Source organism: Nannobrachium achirus (genome assembly GCF_963921795.1).
Source record: "Nannobrachium achirus genome assembly, chromosome: 5".
Lineage (NCBI taxonomy): Eukaryota > Metazoa > Chordata > Actinopteri > Myctophiformes > Myctophidae > Nannobrachium > Nannobrachium achirus.
Genome location: NC_137814.1, coordinates 28,296,870 through 28,313,817, shown reverse-complemented (window position 1 = coordinate 28,313,817; position 16,948 = coordinate 28,296,870). Strand labels below are relative to the sequence as shown.

At 43.4% G+C, this 16,948-nt stretch overlaps 1 protein-coding gene across 1 annotated transcript; it reads right to left on the bottom strand.

Moving 5' to 3' along the window:
• Positions 1–866: 866 nt before the first annotated feature.
• olfml2bb (olfactomedin-like 2Bb) lies at positions 867–11,375 on the bottom strand (the record flags this gene model as incomplete). The annotated part of the gene is made up of 10 exons (XM_080725695.1): positions 867–1,256; positions 1,582–1,778; positions 3,831–4,007; positions 4,165–4,281; positions 4,603–4,737; positions 5,801–5,999; positions 6,432–6,593; positions 8,431–8,538; positions 9,234–9,506; positions 10,956–11,375. 10 exons carry the CDS (start codon positions 11,373–11,375, stop codon positions 867–869), a joined length of 2,178 nt encoding a protein of 725 aa, XP_080581821.1.
• Positions 11,376–16,948: the final 5,573 nt, after the last annotated feature.

Genomic DNA, 16,948 nt, shown 5'->3' with positions numbered 1-16,948 from the left:
ACAAAATAAAAAATACATTAAAAAAATCTACTTTTAACTTTAACTAAATTTGACAGAAAGACAGTAATGGCTTTTACACACATTTGTCCCCTTTTGACATTAGTCCACTGTTACAATGTACAGTATCTGGCTCATTAGGTATTCTGTGTGTGGCAGAGCGACATCTGAAGTTCATACAAGAAGTGCAACTTGGTCTCATGCCAAAGATGTTTGTTAAAACCACAAATACATTCATATTTTAAGTCAAACTATACTTTTAACAAAATACAGCTTATATGTTGAATAGAATTTGACTTCAAATAGCCTATTGACATTTATGGTTCGGACAGACATTGAATTCCGGTGTCTGGACATGAGGACAGGTTTCAAAAACCATTTAACATCATTGGACTGATCAACAGTCACTGTGACACAAAGTCCCGCTAAAATATCTCTTCATTCTTTCATTCTTCTCTCTCCTCTCCCCTGCATGGTGGCCCTCTGTTTTGTGCCACCTTACCATCTAAGCATACATCTCTTTGTGCCTCTGACCACCCATTCATCCATCCATTCATCGAATACAAGAACGCTTGCCCAAAAACACGCTCGCCCCGGGTCAAATCCAGTGACCTCGCAGTGGCTGCCACCAGGTATTCCTAAACGTAACCTCAGTAAAACTATGCATGAACCTAACCTTAATCCTAAACGTAACCTCAGTAAAACTATGCCTAAACCTAACCTTTTCCCTAACCTTAACCTCAGTAAAACAAATACAAGAATACAAGAACTGCTGGGGGCGAGTGTGTTTTGGGGTGAGCCTGTCGGTTACCCATTCATCCATCCATTCACCCATCCTGTCTCTCCACCCAAGGGGTGTGTCTGTTGTGCTAATATGCAAAGATGACATCATAGGTCATCTGGTGTCCATTGTCCCACGCGTACAATTTCTTGTCCAGGGGAGAGTAACTGAGCTGAGAGGTGTGTGCATGCATGTTTGTGAAGGCCAGCCTGGGCACGGTGTGTGTGAGTGTGTGTGTGTCGAATGCGTAGGTCACGTTGGCGTAAATACGTTCCAAGTTGTCCACCGCATACAGCACGCCACACACCAGGAAAGAGTCACCGTAACGGCCACGCCGCAGTCCCGTGCGGAAGCTCCGGATTGGTTGAAGGTCCCTGGGGCGGAGATGGTTGAGGAGCATTACCTCCTGGTGGAAGCCCTCTGTGTCCAGAGCTGGGTACAGCAGCCACAGTCCTGACTCGTCAACAGCAAACTCCACCTGAGGTACAGACACATGCATGAACACACAGTACTATGTTAATTGTTTAATGCTCGGCTTGTGATTGCATCACATGTACTAACTAACACATGTGCACACACACTACTGCCACTACTGCTGGACTGATTCTGAGATGCTGGCTACAGAGTCCTTACACACTCCTACGTGCAAACGCGCACACACGCATGCACGCACGCATGCACGCACGCACGCACGCACGCACGCACGCACGCACGCACGCACGCACGCACGCACACACACACACACACACACACACACACACACACACACACACACACACACACACACACACACAGTCTACTACCTCTGTTTGTGTCCTGTGAACATGTTCCTCCAGTACAGCATCGTCCAGTGTGGTCCAGGCAGCCACATATCTGTGTCTCAGGTCATATCTGATAACATCCCTGCTGAAGGCACGGTTGTAGTAAAAGGCTCCGTTGAAAACAACGTGGCCGGTGCCAGTGAAACTGTAGGGTAGCTTGTAGCTGTTACTGGCCTGGCCTGATAAAAAGGAACAAACGAAAACACAAGCCTAAGAACTCTCTACAGGCAGATTATCACATCCATTGTGTGTATTAGCGAAAAAATATATCCTGCTTATTATAAGTGAAATCAATATTGTGACATAATATTCATAATAATAATAATTATGTTTATACGTTTCCACTTTCATAGTTATTGAAAACAGAAGCCTGCTGTCAGGAAATGATAGACCTGCAGTCTATCATGTATACCAGTAACATGCCCTAAGGGCGAGAAGCGAGGTCATGCTGAAACATCAGAGTTTCTTAAAACAGCACAGTTAAGAGGGGCGAGGTCACGCCAATTGTGATGTATATCGGATCAGTTACCCATATATGGAGATCCATGTACTGTATATAGTACATCCCATTTATGCCCATACATGGAGATCCCTGTCTGAACCAGCCGCACAGATATGGGCTGTCTTCCTCCATATATGGGCATTCCCATATGAAATCCTGTTAGATATGGGCTTAACTCATACTCTGCGTTCCCCGTCGAAACCGGAGATTTCCCGCTGTACCACTGTGCCATGCCCGTCGATCCCGGAAGTTTAATTAGCTTTAATCATTATGAAAGGATTAAAAGTATTATCGCTGATTCTGGCTCTTTAGGCCCGCCCCCCTAACTGAATCCGGTCATTTCCGGTCTGGACCGGATCTAGCTTTCCGTATCCGGTCTGCGCCTGGGCCATAGTCCCGCCTCCGTTGGTTTACATTGTAACAGAAGAGGAAGCTACTCGGCGATGGAAAGCTCGTTTTTCGATCCGATTTTTGCGTTTGGAAACTTTGATCCAGTCTGTACTCTGTACACGCCTGGATTATGATCCCCGCACATATCGTGCGTTTTGTGCGCGAACGTGTCCACGTGTTACCATAGCGCACAGCTGGCTTTTTTCAATGTGTTTTCATGTAAACACTGGCGGATAAGCAGGGATACAGCGTGGCAACGGATATGTCTATTTCAATGGGGGGTTTTTTATTCGAAAGCTGTCACCGAGTCTACACGTCTACTAGATGAGTCGCGCACAGATTGTGCACGATGCGTGCGCGTGCCCACGTTAAAAGGTAAGGACAATTTTGCAGCTGCTTACTACAGCTATGTTTAAAATGGCAGCAAAATTGTTAATATTGATGACATCAGGGATCTCCATACTGGGCATGAAAGGGATTCTGTTAGAGTGGTTCCTATGACATCACAACATACAATATATTTTATGCCCATACATGGAGATCCCTATCTGAACCAGCCACACAGATATGGACCATGTCTTGGCCATCTGGCCAGTGATATATATCGATGACATCAGGGATCTTCATATTTTGGGGAATACCCATATATGGACTTTTACATAGGTCCCCTGTGATATCACCTGTGATGTCACAGTGATGTGACAAGGGAACCAACCCATAGACTGTAAAAATGTGTACACACACGGAGACAAGCTGTGACATTTCTCATGGTAAACTTCGGTCGCTATTAATCTGGCTGGTCGAGTCATCATTGTGTCAGAACAGGTCAGCTATATCCATATCTGGAGTCCATGAGGTCAGATGTACTGTAGAGGTGTTGGCCATCTCCATACTGTATGTGGAGATGTCTTGGCCATATGGAGCGTGTCATGAGGCGTCTGTGAGGTCAGATGTAGAAGTATTGGCCAGCTTTATAAATGTAGTTGTCTTGGCCATATATGGAGCGTGACATGATGCGTGATGGACGGAACATGATCTGCAGGTTTTCACACTAAATGCGACCTGCGGTCGCAATAATTGACCAATTTGCATCGAGCATTCAACAATACTGTGTAATAGTAAACTGTGGGAGGAGTAGTGCGGCAAAAAAAAGTTTAGATGGAAGATGCAATAAAGTTAGACCCACGCTAATTAGTCTTCAAGCAACCAGTTAATTGGTAGCCATGATGTTTTGGAATGGCTTTGTGTTCTGATTATGATTGGGAAACGAGCTAACCATTCACATGAATTATATTTTCATTGTGATATTGGTTCTCACACACACATTCCTGTACTGTACCTGATTTGAAGGTTTCCATATCTCGGAACTCCAGGAGGTTATTGCCATAGTGACCATTAGTAATGTAGATCACGCTGCCATGTCCACGAGCATCTTTCATCCAGGCTCCACCACTACTGCCATAAGAGTTCTGCTGGGATGGTTCTGAGATGCTGGCTACAGTGTCCTTACACACGCCTACACACATCAACCATGCATGCACACACACGCACACACACGCACACACATCTCTGATTATCTGTTACTTTTCACGGAACAACCATGTTGAATGTGCATGTGCGTGTGTCACACTCTGTGTATGTTTGTATATGTGTCTTTATCTATAAAGGCCTACCAGGTTTTTTGGTCGTTGCTGGTTTGTCCGCAGGGCTCTCTGTCCAGCTAAGCCGGCTTTTCATTCCCCCGGGGGGTTCCGTTGCAGTGGTCAGCGCGTCGAGGGGTGGGGCAACACCTGCCGAGGGCGGAGCATTGGGCTGTGTGACAGGAGGACGGGTAGTAGTAGTAGTGGTGGGGGGCTGAGTAGTAGTCGTCATAGTACTTTGTTTAGTAGTAGTTGTAGTTGTCGTAGTAGTTGTTGCCACTGCTTTTGTGGTACTTGGTTTAGTGGTAGTGGCTTTTTTTGTTGTAGTGACAGGTTTTGTCGTAGTTTTTGGAGGTTTTGTTGTTTTTGGTGTAGTAGTCAGTTTGGTAGTTGGTTTGATGGTGGTAGTCAATATGGTTGTAGTCTGGGTAGGAGCATAGGTGGTTGGGCGCAGGTTTGGCTCAGACTTGCTCCCTGCAGAGCCGTGGGTGGATGGTTTTCGGGTCATGACAGCGGGTTTCTGGGTGAGGGGAGGGAGAGATGGAGGCAGCTCGTCCGAGACCAGCAGGTCCACTGAACCGTCTCTACTTATGATCTTTTTACTGTCTGGAAAGGAGAAGAAGGAGGGGGAGGGAAAGGGAGAGGTTTCCGATATTAAACCATTCCTTCAAGCTGTTTTCAATGTGTTTGTATCGACCTCACATCACTTACTGTATATTTTTTTGATATATGCTGGTTATACTGTAATATGCAGATGTACTGTATTTGGCTACTTGATCACATATTATTATTGACCTCGCCGAGGACGCTTCTCGCCCTTAGGACGTCTTACTAGTATTATTATATTTAGATAGACATACTGACATACTGTTGTTGTTGATCTGGTACCCTAGATACTTTGTAGCACCATTTCACCTGTTCTTTGTTGACTATGGGGTTCATGCCATTTACTATGATCTTGCACTTTGAAGGTTGCCCTGGATAAGAACATCTGCTAAAAGGCCTAAATTGAAATTTGAAATTCATTATACAAGCCTGTTTGGAAAACTTGATGGGCACCTACAGTACCATACCAAATGTATCGGTCAGTATGCAGGCTGCAAAGCCTTCTGTAAGCAATTAGAGTAGAAGTCAACACTCCCTTTGTAATGTTACTTCACAAACAGGAGCCAATGGAAACTGCCTGGCTGTAAGTACCATAGCGGTCTGTCTGTCTAAAGTTCTGCCATCATCTTTCTCCTTGTTTACAACTGAAATGATGTGGAGTACAGTAGTAATTAGTCAAACACATACAGTAAGGAAAGTTCATTGCCAGGGTGGCTAATGTCGGTGTTTGTCTTAAAGTTACAATTCAGGACTTATTTTAATGAATAAAAACATTGTTTTAACCAATCTGTGTGGTAGAATATGTTAATACAATATAAATAGTACAATTGCATTGATTGGAGGTGGTCTCCCTGCTTATAGTATACCATTGAGAGATTTCTACGCTGGTGTCAACCTATAGCCTGATTTCATACTCGGCTGACGCTTGAGTCTGACATTGTGGTCTACTGACTGTACCACCATCAACCATCACTTGGTGCTCTGGTTGAGAGATTAACAACAGAGGTTTCAGACTTACTGTTCTCTGCTCTTCCTCTCTTCTCCTCTTGCTCCCCTCCCTCGCTCTCTCCCTCTGCCTTATAGAAGGTCACGCCCCTGATCACCATGCTGTTCTTGTCTCGGATTGGCTGCTGTGATTCTGTCTTGTTTTTGCTCGGCTGCTGTGTTCCTGTTTTGTTTCTCAATGGCTGCTGAGGTTCCAGGCCGTCCTGTGACTGGCTCTTCTTCAGCTGGCCTCCCACAAAGCGCTCCTCATACTTCTTCTGCAACAGGACGAGAGGAGAGGAGAGGAGAGGAGAGGAGAGGAGAGGAGAGGAGAGGAGAGGAGAGGAGAGATATACATTATAATATTATAAAACATACATAAACCACTTTAGCCCTATTTTATACCTTGGCTATTTTCAAACATTTTACTTAAATCTTGATGCCAACACTTTCATAATTTTACTCAAGTACATTTTGAATTCTGGATTTTTACTTGTAACAGAGTATTTCTATATTGCAGTATTGATACTTTTAGTAAAACATGTGTGTACTTTTTCCACCACTGGTGAAGTTAGATTAGGTAAAGAAAGGCGAGGTAGAATAAGTTAGGGTTAAATAAGAGAAGAGAAGCAGGTAAACAGTTTAACAAAAAGACAGATGGGTTGTAAACAGTTAAAGAGATAATAAGCTACAGGGACATATTAGTATACCTGTGTGTTGGTATATACAGCAGCGCTTTCTTTCTGTCCTGAACGATCCAAATCGCTCAGTTTCTTCTTCTTTTTCTGCTGTATTCGCTTCTCCTTCTCCTTTGCTTTCTCCTTCACTCGTTCTTTCTCCCTCATTCTCTCTGTGAAGTTGCCAGAGAAAGCCTGGAGAGCAGAATGACACAGAATGAAGACCAGGCATTAAAGCCAACACTGAACTAGGGTTAGGTGTGTTGACTAAGGCCACATTCTCATATATAATTCGGTATAGTCGGTGCGAATGGGAGGGGTGAAGTTGCAACATTCTTGCATATTTAATTGATGCGTATGCGCTCACACTGTCAGCAAGGAATCACATTAACCACGTCTGTGCTGACTGTCCACGGGACATCTATCCACTGCGTAATAATGCCCTCTCCCCCTGTGTTTTCAAATTCTTCAACCCACAACCCTCCATTGGGAGCGGGACCCCGCGGTACCACCCGGACCCAACGCAAAACTTGTGGCGCGGGTGGTATTTAAATACATGCAGTTGGGCACGGGCGGCCAAAACAATTTAAACAGCGGCGGGACTGCAAAATCCAATAAACCATATAGAGCTTATATATTTGTGCAGCGGAGAACGTCTCTCTCTCTTATCTCTCTCAACCTAGCCTCGGGAGTGGAATTTAACCTGCTAAGGGCTTTACCACAATGTTTTATTTCCTGCATTTGAGGCGGATGCATTCACACCAACAGTGAACCGTATGGTGTAGCGAATCGAAACCACAGTTTTTTGGGGGATTTGCATTTGTTTCTTTGATTCGCAAAAGAATACGAATGCGTCTTCACACATGCCCAAACGATGCAAATGTTCCGACAATACGCTACTGGATTCATTTTAATCGCAATAAAACGTGCCTGTGTGAATATGGCCTAAGACTAAAAGACTAAAATATTCAGATTTTGATATTTAGTCGAGACCAAGTCTAGACCAAGACAAAACAATTTCAGTTGTTTCAAAATAGGACTAAAACTAAATGGTGTGTAATTATTCAAAAGACTAAGATTAAATCAGAATTTGTTGTCAAAATTAACACTGAACACAAGTCAAATTATAGATGACAAGCATTACAGAGCAGAGTGTAGAGACTAGAGTAGAGTAACGCAGTAGGTCCGTTCAAAACCCGTCCCATCACTTGGTTGAGATGCTACCAGCAAATACGCCTACAGTGTTCTTCTCTGTCCTGGTTCTCAAGCTGTAGAATGACCTCCCTGACAGTCTGTGGCATTTAGTTGGCACAGACTAAGCACCAACTCTAGTCGGCCAAAATAAACTTATTTTTGTTGTTGATTTATGTCTGCCAGTGTGTTGCCAGGTCTGCTTATTATAAGCGACTTTGGGCTTGTTTTCCTGTAAAGTCGCTTGTACTGTATATATTCATATTTGCGTGTTGCTTTTGTTTGGGCATGTTTTCCGAAGTGTAGTTGCTTATTTGGGCTTGTTTTCAAGATTATATATATATATAAAAAAAAAAAAAGCTGATGTAATAGGGCTCAAGTGGTGAAACTGGTCGGTTCTTTTGGGCTCGTATTCATAGTCATGTATGTTCACTTGTTTCACTCAAATGTGGCTCAGCTTGGAGAAAACAAACATATAGCACAGTACTAGCTTTTCTTTGGAGTTGATCGATGGGTATAGGAATTGAGAGTTGAGATTGAGACTATGGTATTTAGTTCAAATGTGCGACAGTAAAATGTCTCTGGCTTATTTACATAGGCTTGCTTCTGCAGCAGAAGCAGACTAGTTATCCCCTCATCTCTACCGATGGCTAACCAGGACGGCAAACAACTGAACATATTCAGTTCTTCATCGATGGGTTCCAACAGCGCTATCGGCGGCCTACATACCCTTTCCGACTTCTTCCGCTGACGAATCACGGCCGAATTGGCGCGGTGGAAAGATGGCATTACAGGCTGAAGTATGTAAGCTCACCCCTTGCGCGTCTGTGTGTGTGTGTACCTTCTCCATGTCGTCTACTCTGGTCAGTAGTTTGGTGGTGACAGAGTGAAGCTTCAGCAAGTCCATTCCATACAGAGAGCCTTCCAGCAGGTCAAGTATGGCAGCGAGCTACACACATGCACGCACGCACGCACGTCGCACACACGCACGTCGCACACACATACACACACACGCACCCGCACACACACACACACACACACACACACACACACGCACACGCACCCGCACACACACACACACACACACACACACACACACACACACACACACACATGCATAAGAGGAGGGAGAGAGAAGGCGGAAGACATATAACAAAGTTTTCATCCCATATCCGATCATCTGCCGGCATGCTTCACATTAATCATTTTACATGTGCAATTTGTTACCAAGCACAGCTGTTACCTAGCCTATCTCTAAACCAGTTCAATGTGATCTGTTGTTCTCTGGCCCAGAGCAGTTTCCTGGCAACAGTCTCTGACTTACTGGACATCAGCTGGTTGACTGTCTGGCTGACTCAGCAATGCATTCAGTTTCTCTCTCTCTGGATTCATTCACTATTCAAACGTTCAGCAGATGTCTTGGGGATTTTTGCAGCCTTTGGGCGTGTATGTACCTGTTAGTAGACTTTTTTCCTTGCCCTGGCCTGTAATATGTTTTTAACTGCTGGTACTGTCTTTGGTGCATGCCTTCATTTCCCCAGCGGGATCAATAAAGGTATTGCCTTAGTTTAGGCTACAGTATGCATGCATGTGTGTGTGAGAGAGAGAGAGAGAGTTTGTGTGTAGCCTGTACTGTGTTCCTACCTTAATATCATCTCTGCCAGCTTCCTGTAGTTTTTTAAACCTGTACTCTCCTTCACAGGGGTTCACAGCTGATGTTGGGGCCAAACACACACACTTTTTGCAGTCTGTTCCCTTGGTGACCGTCTCCACGGTGTAGAAATCCTTGGGAGGCGTGGTGGGGTCACCGCCAAGGATGCGGTCGCAGGCAGAGCGTTTTATCGGTCGGACGATACAGCGACACACACAGTCAGACCCTGAAGAAATGGTCTTAACCTTGTCATAGTCACCTAGCAACTGGGGGGAAGACAAGACGGCATTTATTCACAGCATCTTTCTGTCTCATCTTATGACATGCTCAAACATGTTGGAACTACCGGTAGGTATCTGGTCTCAATTTACACCTACAAATATGACTTGTCTTGTCAAATAAAATAAACGTTATATTTTATTTTGTGCTATGCCGGCTTTGAAGTGAAATTAATTCCAAAGTAACAGTAATGATAAGGTTATGAATCTGATTCCATTAATGATTACAATTCTGAAAAATAAAGAAATTAATTAATTAATAAAATATATTTTAGAGGTTACTTTCACAGTCCTGCTTGGAGAACCCCGGAATTTACTTAAAGATTGTATGGTAAATATCATAAATCATTTGTTCAAAAGACTCATTAGAGAAGTTGACGTTTTGTGCAACTACTGGTTGCTGCTAAAAGAATGACATGAAGGCAATAATACTGTCATTACCTTGCCGCAAATTCATGAGGTGATACATGATGAACAATATTATTGCATAAATCATTCTTCATTAACAAACTGTGGAGAATGAACTAAACATGCAACAAACATTTTGCTCAATGGTGTTGGCTAAAGGCTTGGCTCCATTGTGTTGATATTATGATGCAGCAAATGATCACACCCAGGGCAGTGCACTGTGCATGACATTACACAGTATTACTGTTGCAACACTTTGTTAGAGGTTACATAAATAAAGTATATTCGGATTAATTATTCCAAAGCTGAAGCTGAACAAAAAAGGATGTGTTTGTTTCAACTGCCAGCATGCACTCTGGTCACCACCCAATTAAACATAATACTGCCTCCTGATTGATGGAGAGGAGGTTGTGGTCATGGGGGAGTATAAGCTATCAGTGGACCAATGTTTGGACGCCATGCAAGAAGACAAGAGACAACATATTTAACTCTTAACTTTTAATGAAACGTTTCTAATATGTTTTAATTATTTTCGAGTGACACATAAATAGGCTTGGAACAATAATCAAGACATAGAGTTAGAGTAGAGTATTATACTTTATGATCATGAGCAACAGAGTGACAATATCTGTAGGATAGATTCAGATTTTGCTACTGATTGATCAACCCGAACAGTTTCATGACTTCATAAATAGATCAACACTGAAAGACAGACAGATAGAATCAGGAACGAATTAATTATCTCAGCACTGGGCAACGTGTGGTGGTATTGAATTGTTGGTGGTTGTCAATCATCTCCACCTATCATCACGCTGATAGGTGGAGAATTGCGCGCCCATTTCTTTGTGCGTAATTTCTGTGCGTAAAAGGCACACAACCGCTGAATGATTATTCTCGAATGATCCAGAGGACAGGCGTAAGACTGAGAGCTGCAGTCCAAGCGTCTGTATTGACATTGGCAGCGTGAGCGTAGATATGCGAAATGTTCACTTTGCCTTTGGTTTCATGGTTTATTTATAGGCTACTCACCTGGGTCATAATGTTCTCCTGGTTGTCCACCTCGTCCTCCAGGGGCTCTGCAGTTGGCTGCTGCTCTCGCATCCCAGTTTGAGAGCCTCTTTCGGGGTTTATTCCCTCTACATTAACCCCGACCTGAGCATCTCTCCTTGGTGTCTGAAATGCTCCATGTTGGGCATCTTTCCCTGTAGCCTCGATATGCATATCCTTCCCAATACCCCTTTCTTCATTTGCCACAACTCCAGCCACCGTCGGCGGAGTTTGGCGTTCTTTAAACCCAGCATCACGTTCTGTTGCCGGGCTGTCCAGTTCTGTTGCAGTTTTCTCCTGGGTAAACTGAACTGCTCCCTTCACTTCCACACCGCCGAGCACAGAACGCACTCCACCGTCCGAAGCGCAACATAAAACCAACAACCAGTATTTACACCACATCCCTACGGGGGCGTCCAACGAACAACAGTGAATAGTAGAAATCTTCACAAATCAGTTAAGATAACTGTAACTGACAGTTCAGCAGTCAGGTTTCGCAGAAGCCTGCAGTCAGTGCAGAATCATGAATGAACTCCGGTTCAAAACGAAATCAGCGACAGCGTGCGCATGGACTCCATATGGCACACCGAAAGTATTTGCGCAATTAAAGAGGCCTGTTAATGAACACAAGACATGTTTAAAAGAATCCAACTTGGCGTTTTAATTCCAGCTCTCTGAACGACTGACGACGATGAATGAACGGACGGCATGAGGTTTGGGGTTTAACTTCTACTATGTAATTTTCGACTTCTGTGAACAGACATTAATTCAGTCCATGCGAACTAATAAAATCCACGTGTGCTGACTTATCTGTAGGACTATAACATGTTTTTTCTCAATGAGATGATAAACCCCCTTATGATAAATCGGACAGTTCTCTTCTGCCCAGCCGAAACAGAGCGAGAAGAGGTGGGTGTCAAGGAGTGAGCAAAAGAAAAAGTGAAGGGGGGAGGACTCGGAGGAGGCCAGCGTCATTGGGGCAACAAGGGATGGCAACTGCCATTTCACATTTAACCTCAAATTCAGTTAGGCTATTTATGCATATTTGTCCCCAACTCTGAATAGTTTTTGCAGATTAATCTGATTTCAAACATTTTCTCTTTTCGCAACCCAAACAAACATCGAAAATAGTGAATCTACAAGGTCTCAATGCGTTGGGTTGAGAGCTTGTAGATCCACTATTTTAGCTAATTTAGAAATGGAGCTTAAGTGGTGACTTATTTTTGCCATCCCTATTTCTTTCTGAAATTAGCATCTGGACTCTGGAGGAGGAGGAGGAGACAAGGAGAGACAGAAAGAGAGATGGAGAGAAGCACAGAGAAAGCCTGCAGAGGAATAGCCAGAGAAAAGGGGGAGGGGGACAACGAGAAAACATGAACAATAGCTAGTTTGTTGCTTCCATGTCAGCAAAACCAAACCATATTGAATTTAAACAAATATATGGGCATTGTTGAATTGAGAAAGAGAGAGTGATGGAGTGATTAAGAGATGGAAAAGGGAAAGAAGGGTGTGGTTCATGGTCATAACCACCTCTGGGTAGAAACATTCAACAAGGCCACAGATTATATAACTGGGCAATTCATCAACATTATTAGGCTACAGCACATGCTTGGACGTCCTGTTGCTTTTCCTGGAAGGAAACTGGTTTGGCAACTTTGGCTTGTGGGGATACTCTTGAAGGTTAACCTACTGTAATAGGCTACCATGCAGATGCAAAATGTTGTACTGGCCTTGTGCAGTGAAGAATTGCTGTATTGTAGCAGACCATATGAAAACAGATTTATTTTTTGATATGTTCTTTTAAACGTTTGCCAAAACTAATCAGTTGTCGAAAAACCAACACTATACTCTTTTATATAAATTACTGGAAAAGTGGTGGGAATTTGGATGATTTCCCATCCGATTTAAAATTTCTATGGTCACTTCATTAAATTACAGTAATCATTAGCTTCATCCATCCTTCTGGTCTCTATTGCATTCTTTCCTAACAGATTAAATACCATAAATATAGGTCTCTAATCTCACAGCAGATGGTGCACAAATGCAACCAAAAACACCATAGTGATGGGTTTTATTTTTCTTGTCTCTGCCTTCACCCTTTGTGGGCCACTGCCAACTATGCTTTGGTGGCGTACAATAATTAAAGAAAAGGGTCCATTCTGTTAACCAGGTTACAGATAAATCCCACAAAGAACAAAAGTAGGCTAGTCCTATATGACTGCTCTGTAATTGATATAATCTTTTGCATGGGTGAAATGGTGCTGTGAGTGTGGTGTGCCAAATAAAATCTAAACCACTAAAGTAAAATAATCCACTAGCCACAGCAGAAGTTCAGAACACAGTGCAAGCAACAAGCCATATGAAAGTTGAAGAACAAAGGTCTCATTGGCAATATCCCAATACTATATAATGTGTAGAAACCATGGTAGACAGTTAAAACCCATGCATATAATGAGTCGAAACCGATGTACCCTGGCCTCAACCACACAATACCCATGTCTAGAATTAGCTAACCACCTTTGTAACCTTCAACACTGGCTAAACACAATATGTTTTCAACAATTTACAATTTAGGCATTTAGCAGACGCTCTTAATCCAGAGCGACGTACAATAAGCAAGGTATTAAATACATACAATAAGCAGGGTAATATCAATACATCAACATCAATACCTCAAATGCATAAAAATATGAATCTAGAAAAAAAAACAAAAGATAACGTAGGTAGACCAAGAACCTAGTAAAAAACTTTATATAAAACCTAAAAATGCTATCTAGCTTTCATGTATGGTCAATGGTCATTGAGTGTAGGCGAGTGCTACGGTAAGTGCTATGGGCTTAGGTGGAGTCTGAAGAGATGAGTCTTCAGGCCACGGTGGAAGCTGGGTAGTGAGTCTGTTGTTCTATAAGTGCGTCAGGGAGTTTATTCCACAGTTTGGGGACCAGGAGGGCGAATCATCAACGACAAGTGGATTTTTGTCCTGGGGTTTTTAGCGAGGGTTGCGGGTTCGGTCAGCATCCCTGTGTTAGATGATCTGATTGAACGGGTAGGGGTTGATCAGGCTTTGGAGGTATGGAGGTGCCATGCCTTTGGCTGCTTTGAAGGCCAGCATCAGTGTTTTGTATTCTGTGCGGAGTCGTAACTGGGAGCCAGTGGAGGGAGCGGTGAAGGGGGGGAGACATGAGAATTCTGTCTGGTTGCCAAATCGTGCCATAGCATTTTGGATCAGTTTGAGAGGCTTAAGTGCACATGCCGGGAGGCCAGTGAGGAGAGTTACAGTAGTCAACTTTGGATATGATAACTGGACGAGGAGCTGGGTTGACTCCTGAGTGAGGAAGGGTCTGATTGTTACTATAGAGTGTGAACCTACAGGACCGGGTGACTGATGCAATATGTGCCTTGAATGATAGCTGGCTGTCTAGGACCACACACAAGGTTTTTAGCAATTGGAATCGAAGTCACCAATGCATTATCTATGGAAATAGTGAGATCTTGCATGGGGCAGGACTTAGCTGGGAAGAAGAGAAGCTCTGTCTTGTCTGGGTTCAGCTTGAGGTAGTGGGCTGACATCCACTGTGAGATGTCGGCCAGACATCATGCGGTCTTCCACCTGGGTGGCAGAGGGGGGAGAAGGATAAAAACAGAATGTCATCGGCATAGCAGTGATAGGATCGATTGCGAGAAGAGATGACAGGAGATGAACGGAGGGGACCAAGTACAGATCCCTGGGGGACTCAGGGAGATGCGGGGGGATGTAAGCAAACCTTTCCACCAGACCTGGTAGGTCAGTTAGGAGGAGAACCACTTTAGTGTCGTCCCATGCCTAGGTCAGCAAGGGTGTCCGGGAGCAGCTGGTGGTTCACTGTGTCGAAGTCCAGAAGAATCAGGACTGCAGAGTGTGAGGCAGCCTGGGCAGCGTGGAGTGCTTCTGTGACTGCTAGGAGTGCCGTTTCCGTGGACTGGGCTGGTTTAAATCCCGACTGGTTGGGATCTAGCAGGTTGTTCTGAGAGATGGAGAGAAAGCTGGTTAGAGACAACACGTTCAAGGGTTTTTGAAAGAACGGAAAGGAGTGATACTGGTCTGTAGTTCTTGACGCTTGAGGAGTCAAGAGTTGTTTTTTTAAGGAGTGGCGTTACTCTGGCTGCCTTGAAGACAGATGGAACACAGCCTGAAGTTACAAATGTGTTATGATTGAGGTTATGAAGGGGAGTAGGTCAGGTTTTGATTGATTGATTGAAGAATTTATTAGAAGTTTGCAATAGAAAAAAGTACAGTTTCATGACAGTACAAATCACTGGTAAAAGGTCAACTAAAAGGAGATCCTAGAAAGCCGAGGCTTATTTCCACAGGAACCACACTTTAAGTATCTCATATAAGAGACAGACGGATAGAACATAGTACTTTATCTAGGATAATATCAGTTTCAAAAGCATAACATCAAATACAAAGGCAGAAAAAAGAAAAAAAAGGGGGAGGGGGGGAGCATGGGGGCTTAATCTATTTACAAGTCACGGGTAGCAGCTGTCTGAAGGTGACTTTTCATACCAATTTTGAAGGAGGCTAGGGATTTGCTCTCCTTTAGGGCTTGAGGAAGGGCGTTCCACATGTTGATGGTGTAGCAGGAGAACGAGTTAGAGCCTTGTTTAGTGTTAAATCTACGTTGATGATGATTAGTGGAGCTGCCTCTGGTGTTGTGATCGTGAACATCCTTGACCTTTAAGAAGTAGTTTGTCAGGTACATGGGAATCTTGGAGGTGTAGTGTATCTTGTACACCAGGCCCATTGCAAGATGCTGTACTCTGTCAGCTACTTTGAGCCATCCCACGCTTTCGTGGTGATGATCGGTAAGGTGGGTCAGAGGAGGGAGACCAAGCACAACCCTAATTAGTTTGTTTTGGGCTGTTTGGAGCAGGTGTAATAGTCTGGAGGATTGGGGAAGGTATGGGGCCAAGAGGACAGGTGTTAGGTCTGGAGGAGGTTACTAGTTTGAGGACCTCATCAGGAGAGAGAGGACTTAAATGTAATCTAAACTTAACCATAACCTAATGCCTAAACATACTAACATATGTAACCATCTCTAATGTAATACCTTTTGAATCCAATTGCATTCAAGATTCTGGTAATATGCTCCCATGTCTACAATGCATTATAACTATTCTTATGATAAATTATAATCTGCTTATGCCACGGTATAAAACTCATAAATACACACAGTGCTTTATATCAATAATCATAACACTTCTTTTTTTTCTACATTTTTATCCCACAATTTTGCAACCCATTTTTTTCCAATTGCCTAAACTGTAATACTCTCTGCTCTACCTCTGCCAACCTGGGGACGGGGAGGGACCCAAACTGAGCTCATGCTTCCTTCAGTGCATGAGGAGTGAGCGGGCAGCTTCTTATCACCTGACAGGTGATCGCCTGACAGGTGATAAGAAGCTCATAATAAGCTGATAATAAACTCATAATGTATTATCACTGTTATTGGGTGCTTCAATTATAGTAAAACAAATAGGGCCTACACCAAGTGTCTGCTTAGTCCTTCAGGGATGTAATTTCTTAAATTACTTGAATGACCACTAATAGTGACTTCACTTTAATCACACTATAATGCTGGCATCCATATTTTTGGCTTGCCATTATTGGAAAAAAGACAAAATGACACATTGTGACTGTGAGCTTGTATAATTTTGGGAGTAGATGAAATAGCAAGTAGGCGGCCTACAGTATAAAGTACATTACTGACAACTCAATGGATGGATTGACTACAAAGGACTCTAATGGAAACAAATAAACCATTGGATTAACTGTGCTTTAATTCTTTTTACAAACTGCTAAAGTATTAATTCAATCAATCAATCAATCAATCAATCAATCAATCAATCAATCAATCATATAAATGGAGGGGTCAGAAATAGTGCCGGTCACTATTCGTCAAGATGTGTAGGCCTATGTAGAAGAACTGGCCCCA